The sequence below is a fragment of the Manacus vitellinus genome, unplaced genomic scaffold (genome assembly GCF_001715985.3).
Source record: "Manacus vitellinus isolate BGI_N305 unplaced genomic scaffold, ASM171598v3 scaffold_6_pilon, whole genome shotgun sequence".
NCBI classification, from domain to species: Eukaryota; Metazoa; Chordata; class Aves; order Passeriformes; family Pipridae; genus Manacus; species Manacus vitellinus.
In genome coordinates, this window is record NW_021940750.1 from 27,057,317 (window position 1) to 27,069,922 (window position 12,606).

The 12,606-nt window shown below is 40.8% G+C and overlaps 1 protein-coding gene across 2 annotated transcripts in view; it reads right to left on the bottom strand.

The window, feature by feature from the left end:
* Positions 1-621: 621 nt before the first annotated feature.
* The window catches only part of FBLN5 (fibulin 5), a 46,566-nt gene continuing 34,581 nt past the window's right edge, over positions 622-12,606 (bottom strand). For both annotated transcript variants that reach the window (XM_008933590.3, XM_018082252.2), the window contains exons 6-11: positions 11,872-11,988; positions 10,817-10,936; positions 8,000-8,122; positions 7,339-7,465; positions 4,273-4,468; positions 622-2,499 (exon numbers count right to left, since the gene is read on the bottom strand). In XM_008933590.3, the coding sequence (XP_008931838.1) occupies positions 2,338-2,499; positions 4,273-4,468; positions 7,339-7,465; positions 8,000-8,122; positions 10,817-10,936; positions 11,872-11,988 (845 nt within the window). In that variant the 3' untranslated portion in view covers positions 622-2,337. The remainder of the gene's footprint in view (positions 2,500-4,272; positions 4,469-7,338; positions 7,466-7,999; positions 8,123-10,816; positions 10,937-11,871; positions 11,989-12,606) is intronic.

Sequence of the window (12,606 nt, forward strand, 5' to 3'; positions counted from 1 at the left end):
CCAAGACTGTAGTATTTGATGAGACATGATACACTCAGGAAACAAATTCTTGTTTGTACTATTTCTCTGCCCATTTCCTTTGCATTCATCTCCTCCAAGTCAGCTACTCACAAAACTCATTGGCTTCCTGCCCTCAGCTTGGCCCACTAAACCCTGGAGTCAGACTCCAGCCTTTTTGTTTTTACAATAAAGGACAGCCTTGTGCAGAGCTCTGAGCTGCAGCATCCTGGGATGTCGTAGCAGCACAGAGAAAACCTTTAAACCATTAAGAATCAGAAGCTGCTCAACTCAGCGTTTTCTTGCTGAGAGCATCAGGGCTTCCTTCAAGCTGAGTACAAGGAAAAAGAGGGGACTCTTTACTATAGCTAGGGAAAAACAATTCCAGACTAACTCACAAAGCTTTCTAGGAACAAAAGGCAATTTTTTGATTATGTCATGCAGTCTGTGTTGTGATAACTTTCCAAGTGTGTATTCTCCCATTTAATACTCCACTTTAATGAAGACATAACATAAAGCTGCTACTCTGCTCCTGCCTCCTTGCATTATAATCTTCATAAACTCCTCCCAAGTAGCACTGAGCACTTCCAGTCCTCGAAAAGACAAAGCAAATGTTATCTTTCCAGCCCTAGCAATGCTGGAGAGCTAATAAGCCAGTAAGAAAAAATGAAGCAAAAGAGCTGTGTTAGACAAATTTAAGAACAAGGCATAGGGATCCTCATCCCGACTAAAATAAAAGACCAAAGTGCCAATGGCTTCAACAAGCATTATACCTTCAAACTATACAATTTTTAATTTTTTTTTTCAAACTACTAAACATATATAGAGATTTGGCTTAGCACTGAGAGGCCTCAGCTGGAATACTTTTAACAGTTTTGGGCACTGTGCTTCAAGAAAGATGTGAACCAACTGGAGAGAATCCAAATGAGAGCAAAAAGAATGATCAAAGGTCCAGAAAATGTGATGTATGAGGACAGACCAAAAGAATTGGGTTTGTTTAGACTAGAGAAGAACAATCTGAGGGGAGACATGACAACAGTCTTCAGACACGTTAAAGACTGCTGCAAAGGGGAAGATAAACTGTTCTCTATTTCTAATGGAAGTAGACTAAAAAGCAACAGATTACAGTACTGGAGATTCAGATTGGACTTTAGGAGAAATTTTATATTGGTTACAGCAGTTATACCTGAGAAAACAATGCCTATGCAAACTGTGGGATCCCATTGTTTGAGATGGGGGTATTGCTGCTTTGTGGTAGAAGCATGAATGATAAAGGTCCTAGTCCTTTTCAGCTTGTTTTCCCCAATGTTAGGAATGTAGGAGAGACAGTGCAGGTGAAAAGAACAATTCATTTTTTCTGAAGGAATTTGGACACGTCTGACCTGAGTACTCTTTGAACAGGAGATTAGTTGCAGCCGTAACTACAGAGATGGCATTACTACCTTGTAACCATTAGAAACTGTTTGCAACTGTCACACTTAGGGAAAAATAAAATTCTGATTCTTATCTGCTCCAAAGTCCCTACTTATTCTGGAAATTATTCTGGCAGTGGAAGTCTGTGTCAAAGATCTTGAGTACAAATAAGTATACAATCCTAAATGTTGTGAAACACACCATCCAGTGATAGATTTCTCTAAACTCTGTTATATAGAAAGATTTAATATAGGAAGAAACCCAAACATGTGACACTTTGTAAGAAAGTAAAAGATTACATAGTACAACATGTATTTTGGAATGAATTTACAATGAATTTTAACTATAAAATAGAATCAAAGAAAAAACAGGTGAAACTAAGACAAATGCAGGGTGAATTGAGACAAAGGGCCTGACTGATAATTCCAGAGATAATTGGGAATGCAAGTTAGGACTTTGGAGATCCCTTGTTTTGATAGGTGGGGATTTTGTTTCTGTTTCTGCTTGTTTGTCTGCTTTTCGTTTATAATGAAAAAAAAATTTAAAAAAATGCAAGATTGCAAAAGCCAGCTTTTTCCTCAGTTTCTTTGGTGCTTTTTGCTAAGCAGCCTTGGAGCTACAGAGGTTCACAGTCTTTCACATAGACTTATGCCCTAGAAGTGTTTACAGTGAAAAGAAGAGTCCTTAAAATACATGACCACATAGAGAATCACATGGGATCTGCTGAAAATACATCTTCAGATGTCTGCATCCTGGTAGGGACTGTGCATGAAGAGGCCTCCCTGCTCAGACAGGCATAGGTCACCGGGTCTGTAGAAATAGTGATTTGGTTTGGAGCTGCTATATGTACTGGCTTTTGAGGAGAGAGTTCTGCAGAGGAGGAACTGTCTCTTTTGGTTTAATGTTTCCAGGGCACAAACTCAAGGTTTAGAAGGAGTACTGTGATACGAATATCCTCAGCCGGATGACAGAGCTTCCTCTGAAGTTGATGACAGTGTTAACAGTGATCATTTCCAAGTCCAACTCAACAGTACGGGGCCCCTTCACAGGGCGGGTCATCACCAGAGTAGCACTGATCGGTCCCGTTTGCTGTGCACAAAACAAGAGAAAGCAGGTGAGATTGCCAAAGCCAGCTCTTGAAAACTATGGTCTTCAAGCAGCCAAAATAGGTGTTTTCTGTTGCATTGTTTGTAACCGCTGCAACTGATAGGACAGAGCTTTATTTCAGCATTTGGCTCCTTTTCAGGGTTTTATATGAACTATCACCTTCTACAGTTTGTAAAGCCTTTAAGAGCCCTGCACATAAAAAGAGCTATTGAACATAGACACTTGCTATTGCCCAAATGGAAAAAGATGAAAACGTGGATTTAGGGGATAAACAAGTAGTGTCACCTTTTTGTTTGTTTGTCTGTTTTTGTGAGATAGTCTTTAGTTTGATGTAAAGGACAGTGTTACTGTGAAGCAGCAAACACTGAGAAGGGGTTATGTTAACAGAGCTTGGAGAACATTCCCATGTGAACAGGGTCCAGGCTTGTGGTACATTGTGTATGTTAATGGCACAAACCTCACACTCCAAAGAGAGCTTTGAATATGTGATGGCACTTCAGAAAACCAGTCCTTTATTAAATGGAAGCAGACCTTTGCAATGTCTGGCCAGAAAAGTGGATTACATGCATTTAAAAATCAGAACTGCTGACACTAAAATCAGAAACCTTGAAACTGGGTGTTTGTGTTACCTTTAATAAGAGCAGGCCAACATAGCCATCAGGAGGTGCTGGGTGGGCTGCCCGGTGCTGGGCCTGGTCCTGGTGCCTCAGTGTCCCTCCCACCCAGCTCTGCTTGCCCACCCCCCAGGGAATGGCTGTGGGGTAACTCAGAACCAGCAAGCTTGGGCAATGGTGATGGGCTCTGGGGCCTCAGTGCCTGGTGGATTGGCCAGGATGAGGGGAAAATGTCAGTGGAATCAGTAATGACTTTACAACAGGAAAGCTCTTGTGAGATATAATGATTGTAACAGGACCATTTGTCAATTCGTGGTTTTGAAGCCTTTTCCTTTTCTGACAGTGGGAATCTGAGGCTCTTGTGAGAAATGTGTCCTGGAATCTATCCCACTACCGGTGTCCATGAGAGAGGGGAACTGTCAGTAGCCACTGAATGTGACTTTATGCGAATATCAGAGCCAGGTTTTGCCTACAGCTGAAAATTACCCTCCTCAGTGTCACCACCCCTCATGGAGGTGCCCCATTCTGTGCAGACACTCCCATCACCCCTGCACGTCAGTGGCATGGTAAGGATGACTGGAGAAAAGAGAGGTCTTCTGAGGAAAACTCAAATTAAAAAAAACACAGGTAGTTATGTTTTCTCTAACAGGAAAATGTCCTCAGTGAAAAAAATGGATAGCAAATGAAAGCAAGGAACACAGAAAGTCAATTCCTGGCATAAAGGGGTGGGGTTTTTGCTTACTTTTGTGTTTTTCACAACTTTCGATTTCCAATGAATAAAATAGACAAGAAACATTGAATCTTTTGGTGACAATTACTGATTGTCCATCAAATAAAAAACAGTTTGGCACAATAATTTCTCTTGATCATGGGAGACCTGAGCTATTCTTAGGCATGAGTACAGCCCTGGGCTTTCCTAAGCCTATTGTCTCATAGGATAAGTGTGTTTGCTTTGGGTAGGTTACTTTCCTGAGAGATCCAACAATTCCTATGGATCAGCACACTGGTCTGCACGTCTGTATGTAAAAATGCCTCATAGTGAAGGTTTAAATGATATTGATTAAAAGATGACTTCTGCTATCAGGCCATTCAGCTGATGAGAAGATATTTCATATTTTCCCTCAGTGAGTGCTAGACTTACCCGCATGTAGAATTCTCTGCCCTCATTCCCTGATTTGATTTGGAAGATGTAATAGGCTCCAGGATAGCGAGTTGTTGCTTGCATCTGAAAAATGTCCGAAGGCACAGACCTCCCAGACACCATGTCCATCACTCTGTACAGGATGGTGAACGGCTGATCTCTGCAACCAGGGTTTTCAGCTGGACACATGCAGCGGCTAATTGTCAGAGATAGAATTGTCATTAGGGGTTACAAATGTCTGTAATATTTGATTCTTTATATGCAAATACAGATGCATAAACAAAGAATATTGTTGACCAGCTAAAAGAATCAATGAAACTTGTAATAAACTTTCTCACTTTTAATATTCTCTTTGTTGCTATTCTGGCCTACTTATATCACTGCTTCCTTTTTCTTGTCTTCTATGCCAAAATACCTTCACATTCTTTGTCTCCTTAGATCACTCAAAAATGTGTACTTTCTGTGGAGCAGCTCTGCAGGTATAGAATACTCAGTACATGTTTGTTCTGATAGTAATTTAAACTGAACTGTCCCCAAATAATGTTAATTAATGGATCATTTTGCTGATAGTGCTACGTAAATGTAGTGCTGTTTGTTTAGAAATATTTTATATAATACATGAGAACATACAGTGAGACATCTTGGATCCAAACAAAGCTATAACATCAAATGTAGAGCTCTAAGGAAGAAGAGGATAATGAGCCAAGTGTACAACACTTCCACCAACAGCCTAAAATTGGTTGTGACTCAGGGAATTCTTGAAGCAAAAATGTCTTCTTTGTATTCATCAGCTCTTAATACATTTCTTATCTATCAGCTTTTCCAGCTTTCCTTTACACACACATAAATGTCTGGTATCCAAAGCCCCCTGCGGTGAGGAGCTTCCACAGTTCCCTTCATCTTTCTCTGCATGGTGCCTTTTCTGGCTTTATCTTACGCTCCCAGCTCTTCTGTTTGAAAGGAGTGCAGTCAGTCAATCCCCGCTCATCCTTTTCATACAATTCAGGACTTCATATTTGATCCTCTTCATAGCTGAAGTGTCCTAACTTAGTAGTTTCTCAAAAAGAAGCTATTCCATACTTTCGATCATCCTCATTGCTCCTTATGAACCTTTGTCCACTTATATTTCTATTGAGAGGAGGGGAAGGAACTGCACAGTCTTAAAGATGTGGTACATAATAGCATATGCCCCAAGGATATTCTCTACCTACCAACACCTCAAATTCAGGTTGCTTTTCTGACCTCTAGTGAGTACTGCAGACCATGGAACTAGAATAGCCCTCAAATGTCCGTTTGGATGGATTATGATCAGATCAGTGCTCTTTACTGAATTTGTGAATTTGGGGTTGTCTTTTTATTTTACATTCATCTACACTGAATTTCATCTGCCACTTTTATTGTAGTCATTGAGGCTTATTCTGCAATTTTTTTCTACTCACTCTTTTATCTACTGTCCTCAGATACCGTTGCTGACTTTGACCATCTCATGGTTTATTCTTTTTCCCAGGTTGCTTTTGATGGGCCAAGTAGGTCCAGCTTAGATCTCTGAAGCAGAACTTCAATGTGTAATTTGACAATTTAATACTGTCCTCTATTTATTTTTTATCTTTCAGTCTCTTATTCTTCTGTTCCAGGGACTACTCTCTGTTACTTATGGCTGCTTAATTTTCATATTAACTACGTAAGAGTCTTTTCAGAAGCCTGTGGAAACCCAAACAGGCTGCATCAGTCCATGTGCCCTAGCCACATGCTGCTGATTTCTTCAGGGAACTTTAATAAAGTTGTGAGGCAGGATGTCCCTTTATAAAAGCTATGTTGGGGAATTTACTGGACAAGGGTCTTTTTGTCTGTTTTTTCTATAAACTTCCACTACTGACACCAATTTCAGATAATTTGTCTGGCACGGTCCCCATCAAGAGGCTTCTGGCATTGCAAACACCCAATTCCTTCCATAGAAAACGCAGATGCAAGGAATTCACTTGGCTTTTATCCTGACTACTTCTAGACATGCCACGAATTAAATACAGTCCCATCTAGACATGAGCCAAAGCCACCAAACACAAAGCTCATAGATCAAGAGTTCTGCAAGCTGCTCTGAGAGGACTCTATAGTTGGGCTCTAGGGAATTTAGATACAGAGGCTTCAGATATTTCAAATTCCAGTCTAAGACTCTACCACCTCTGAAGGTGGGTCAACCTGGAACTGGACAAACACTATGTGTCCACTCTTCAGCAGGTCTAGTTCAGAAAGCAATGTAAATACATGAATAAATTATAATGGAAAGAAGATAATTCTTCCTCTCTTGCCTTTCTGTGAAATACGTTTGACTACCAAGTGATCCCAGGTGACTGGGTTTAGTGCAAACACTATGGATGAAATAATAAGGACTGCAATATAGAGAGATCCATTTGGAACTGAAATATTTTGAACCCCAGGCAAATACATTCAAAAATGTAGAAGAAACAGGCAATTTTTAGAAATGTGGGATTTATTTTTTACTTGCTCAAATAATTCCCAGTTGAGACAGTAACAATGCTAACAGCCCCATCCAGACATATCCAATTTCTAGACGAGGGAGATCAGTCTGTGAACTATTTGGAACTTTTAACCTTTAGCAATAGGAAACTACTTGTATCCTGCTGTAATGATCATCTACTGTTTTAAAGTACTTCCCAGGCATAAGCTAGTTACCATTTACAGGAAATACTCATACTAATAAACAGACTGCATTTGAGCATACGTGAAGTTGGTTAGTAATGTAAGTAAATGTCTCTTATTACATCACAAACCTTGCTGTTTTCTCTACTAACCGATAACTTTTTTTCCAGTTAACTTCCCACACATCTGAGCGTGATATCATATCGTATCCCACCTGGTGACTTGGTAAGGAATTGCAATTTATTATTTTTATAAAGCTTACCGGTGGTGAATGCAGCAACAGCATGTATGTACAGCTCTCTAGACAGACTTCACGGCTGTGTCGTAATATTACATCTCATTTGGTTTATTCTAGATATGATTCTCACAGAGAGAAGTTGCTTTTGTGGCTGTGGGTATGTTACTCACTTCTCACTAATCTGGAGATAAGGCTCCTCGCATCGTACTGGGTCTAAACATTTATATTCTCCTGGGATATTGAAACACGTTTGCTGCGCAGTGCAGGTGAAGTTTCTGTTTTCACATTCATTGATATCTAAAACACAAGGAGCAAGAGAAAGGCTAAAGCAGGGAAATATGTACAAGACACCACTCCAACAAACCCGTTTCCATCTTAAGGAATTGCCCCAAAATTAATAAAACCCTTGCACCATGAGAAGTGGCCTTTTTATAATTGTCTCCTCTTTAAAGATCAGTTTTTACTCCATTCATTTCTGCTTATTGGAGTGTTTCCATATGCCAAGTGCTGCAAAAAAAATGGAAAGAAGTTGGCTGCTCAAGCTTTCTGACCTTAGAGAATGGGAAAAATAGAAACGTGCAGCAGAGGAGAGAGCATTTGAGGTCTTTCCAGTGTAGCTGTTTCCTAGTCAATAAAGTCTTACTTAAAACAACACACCAGTTCACCTCATTCACATGATGACATTCTTGCCAGATTTACATAATTGGCCCTTAGGAGTATTTCTCTGCACAATGCCAAGACCAAGCATCTCAGTTCTTGAAAATCTCTTTCTAGACATGGGATCTATTTTCTGGTCCCCTCAGGTTTTAAACAATGCAGGAATGTTCTTACCTTGGCAGCTTCTACTATCGTCAAGCAAGTTATAGCCCGAAGGACAGATACAGTAGTAAGAACCAGGTCCGTTCACACATTCATGCTGGCAGAGGAACTCTGAGAAGCTGCATTCGTCCATGTCTGCAGTGGTAAAACAAAATTTAGTGTCTTTGGTTTTACTGTCAAAAGAGAGTCCCACAGGCAGGTGGCCATCTAGTCTACCAGCCCATCACCCCAGCTGGCACCCTCCAGCTCCCTAGAGCTCTGCAATAACCTGACAAAATGCTGTACAACAAGTTCTTGCTTAAACAGTTTTTCCTAGGAAAACCAAAGCTGCTGCTGAACACAATGCATGGCTTTTATTTATTTATTTTTCTTTTCTAATACCTGTCACCAGCTGGCCATGTTTTCAGTTCTGTTTTACGTCAGAGATAGAGATACTCCAACAACAAAGCTGCAACTGCAATTTGAAAGGAAAGACTTGGCAGTAGTTTTCTTCTCTTTTTTTTCCTCTTTTATTGGAGAGCAAGCTTCCCTTTCCCAGGGCCACATGGGTCCCAGCAGAACTCCTGCAGCCAGCCCTGTCTGTTTTATGTTTCTTAGCCTCCAGTCAGTTGCTTCCAAGTCATTCCAGCAAGACTTCAGAGCTCATCCCAGCCTGGGTCAGACCTAATGGAAGGCCCAGCCATCTCCCCGATACCCAGGAAACTAAGCAGTCTTTCAAAACTGATTGAAAGCAGAAATTGTGCTCTTTTCCCCTTGCACTCGTGAATTGACCAGTCATTGTGTTCTGCAGAACTGTGCTCAGGTGAGAAAGACAAACTTCAGAGCCGCACGTGGAGGCACGGCTGACTGAGGAGAAAACACATGCGAGGGTGCTAGACTGAGGGAGGCTGCCATTAATCATTTCCTTATTTCCCTGTTCAGGGGAAGAAAGAAACAAAGGCCAGAGCCCCAGCCAGGAACTCCCAAGTTCTTATTCCCAGCTCTGCTCTGACATGTGGACTCTTCCAGGCGAATCACTTTTACTCTTCAGACTGAATTTCCCTTTCTTCTAAATTGGGCTCAGTCCATTTATCCACTTCTGGTGGGTTGTGCAGAGGGATTGGAAAGTATTTGAAGTTCAAATATGTTAAAGTAGCTTTATGGCTGAAATCACATTATCAAAAGGGAGATAAAAGGAACCCTACACATACACAGTCCTTTTATTGTGCAGGTTTCCCCAGTGAGTTTATTGAAATGAACACCTTCCTGACAAAATATGGACTGAAGGCTGACTTCATAAAGTGACTGAGATATCATTCACTCCCTCAAGGCATCCTAGCCCAGACCTCAAGCACATTGGATTTGTATGACCAGTGCCCAGCTGCTGTCAGGTGCTGAGGGGCTTAGAGCCCCAAGGGTCCTGCATTTCTGCTGCTGAGCCCACAGTGTTCCTAAACAATTTTGGCATTCTGCTGACTACATGGAAACAAAAAGATCGCAGGCATTTCAGAGCACATCTAATGTACTTGGAAGACCTCTGTGATTAGAAAATAATGATGTCAGGAAACTAGGTTGAAATCTCTGCCTCTCTCCTTGAACTGGAGCAGGGATGACTCCCATCTTCAAGGTAGGTTGGCTGCTAGGCCATGGGCTAATCCAGTTCCTCTTGAAGTACATCTGAGCCCAGTCTCATGAGTGTTCTAACCAGGCATTCCCTTTGCAAGCCTCAGAGGTGTCTAACGATTGTTTGTGAAGGAAGCTCATCCAGAGAAATTTGACCTGCTTTGACAAACATTTTCTTGCATAGGATTGGCAGAAAAAGATTTTCTGCTCTAAATCTGGGTGGTGGAGAGTCCCTTTTGCTGACTTAACTCTCAGACATAGATGAGGCTCAAGCACCACTTTACGCGGCGTTGGAATAAACTTATCTGGTTCAGGCCCCCAAGTAGCTCAGGAGATGAGCACATAAAAAGGTGCAGGAGATCAACTTAGAAGAAGAAATTCCTTTAGGAAGCAGAAAACTTAGGTTAGGTCTTGCAGTCTAAATGTTAAATGCATAAGACCCTTTAAAGATTTAACCTTTGCTCTTTCCCTTATAATAAAGAGTTTTGCAAGGACAAACATCTTGGGAAACTCTAACCTATACACACACTGCATCTCACACATCCTCTCTCTCTGAAACATCATGTTACACCTGTTTACTGTAACCTAAAATATAAGTATTTTCCAGTGCACTTTTCCTTCCAAGAAATAAGTTTTGCCTTCAATTAAAATAATAAAATAAAAACAAAAACAAGAGAGGAAAAAGTACAGTGACGTAGGCACAATTCTGCTATGTGCTGAACAGATCAGCAATAGCTGTACTAAGAAACCATCTATTGTTTCTGAAGTGTAGCCAGAGCCATACAGGGGAAACTGGGAAAGGTTTCAGGCAGAAGTGAGCAGCCGTAGGAGTGAGAGGAATACATACATTCAACAGACAAATGGAAAAATGCTTTATATAACGTATTTCATTAATCATGGAAGAATGTTCTAGGACTATATCTACTTTCTCTAATAAAGCTTCCTGTTTAGCATTACAAAGTGCTTTCTTATGTTTTGCTGTTACCTTGGAGCTTTTGAATGTTTAGCTTATTTCTTTAAAACCATTTGCAGCCCTCCTCCACTGAGCTTTTCTGGGTATTTGCTGTGTGCTTTAGCTGGAAAGAAGATCATATGAGTTGTAGCTACCCTGCTGCTAACTATGGACGAAGGTAAAAAACTTTTTAAAAAGTATGTACGAAGTAATACCTTGGAAAAAGTAAACTTAATACAATGAAAGAAACCAAAATGATAAATAAAGACAGTTACCACTGCAGTTAACTCCGTCAGCTTCCAGTTCATAGCCAGGTTCACAGCGGCAGAGGAAAGAGCCATAGGTATTGACACAGGTCTGAGTGCAAGGGTTTTCAGTTGTACATTCGTTCACATCTGTGGGAAACCAATGCCAAATGCATCACTGATTCTCCCCAAACTCTATTTTCAATTTTTTTACTGTAAAGCATCTCAAAGAGATTAGCTGTGCAGTCAGAATGCTTTGTTCTGAAAAAACATAACCAAGTCCGTGTTGTTTATTGGGATTCAGGCTGATGCTTGGGAATAGCATGTTGGAAACACAATGAAGCATTTTGGGAATGTCTTCAACCAAAAAAATAACATGGAAGATGGCGATGAAATATTTATTATAATTGTTTCTGGTTTTATCCTACAATTTTAAAACCATTGAACCCATACTGTCATAACAGACCTGAGAAGAAATGCTCAGTGTTTCCTGAGGAAGATAATGCAATGAGGAAGCACCCTCACGGAAACCTTGGGCTAAGGCAAAAGCAATTTTTTTTCCTTTTAGGACATTAGCAGCTTCTGGCCATCATTAGGACAGACCTTTTCCTGCAGCATACGAGAAGATGCTCCGTCCTTCACTAAGAAGTGGCTCTGTGAAGAGTTTGAGTTGACTTTGATTGAGGTAGCACATCACAGCAAAGGTGGTCTAACGCTCAGGACCCCAGTCTGGAACCTGGGAGACTCCAACCTAATTTACTCATCTGACAAAGTCTTTCTGTCTCAGGTGGGTCACACAGGCTCAGATTTTAATAGTAAATTCAGCGCCTAAACTCTTGGCAATTTCAGTGAATTGAGTGAATTGAGGCTTGGGCCTCTGTGCGTATTTCTCAAGATACACCCGTCGTATTGCACCTGTGCCCCTTCAAGGTACAGTGAAATTACAGAATATCTGTCTGACAAACCTATGAACATTTTCAAAAGCAACACTGGGAACATTACTTGTGTTCTTAAAACGAAGCAAATTTTAAGGATGTTGCTGGGCTGGGACCAGAGCCTTCAGTCATGGTTTAGCATACACATACCTTGGCACGATCGTCCGTCATCATTAAGGGTGAAGCCTGGGTTGCAGGTGCAGGAGTAGGAGCCGGGCACGTTGGCACACAGCTGCTGGCAGTAGCCATAGCGACATTCATCTATATCTATAGAGGGGAAGAACGAGAAGTGGAGTGGTCTGTATTTTCACATGCAGACACAAAGCAGCAAAAACACTGAGTTACGAGTACCAATAACACAGAAACAACCCAGCATACTGGTTATGGATGTAAGAGCCAAACTTCCAGGCGTTCAGATACAGAGTTATATTAAGATACATTTCTAGCCAGTATTTTTATTCACATCTGACATCTATCAGTATGCCTGATGAATTGATAGTCATTGCTGTAATCTTCAGCTTAATGTGAATCAGGAAGCCCAGTCCATTCCTTTAAGCAGCTACCTCAAAGCATACCTGATACGCAGCCCACCAGCACAAGCACAGCCAACATTGCAGAGAAATTTTGCCAGAATCAAGATGAAAACCTTTTTTGCTCCACATATACCAAAGCTACTCACTAGAAAAGCAGTGTTTGTTACTAAAGGCTTCTTTTTTTAGTGAGGATATTCTTTTTTCCCCTAATAGTCACATTCACATTTTATATGAATTTTTAACTGACAAATTATAGACTGTGTAAACAGTTAATTTAATGCCAAAATAGCAGCTTGGGCTGAATTGCAGCATTATCAGTGCATGCAACTCACTGTTACAAGCACAGGAAAAT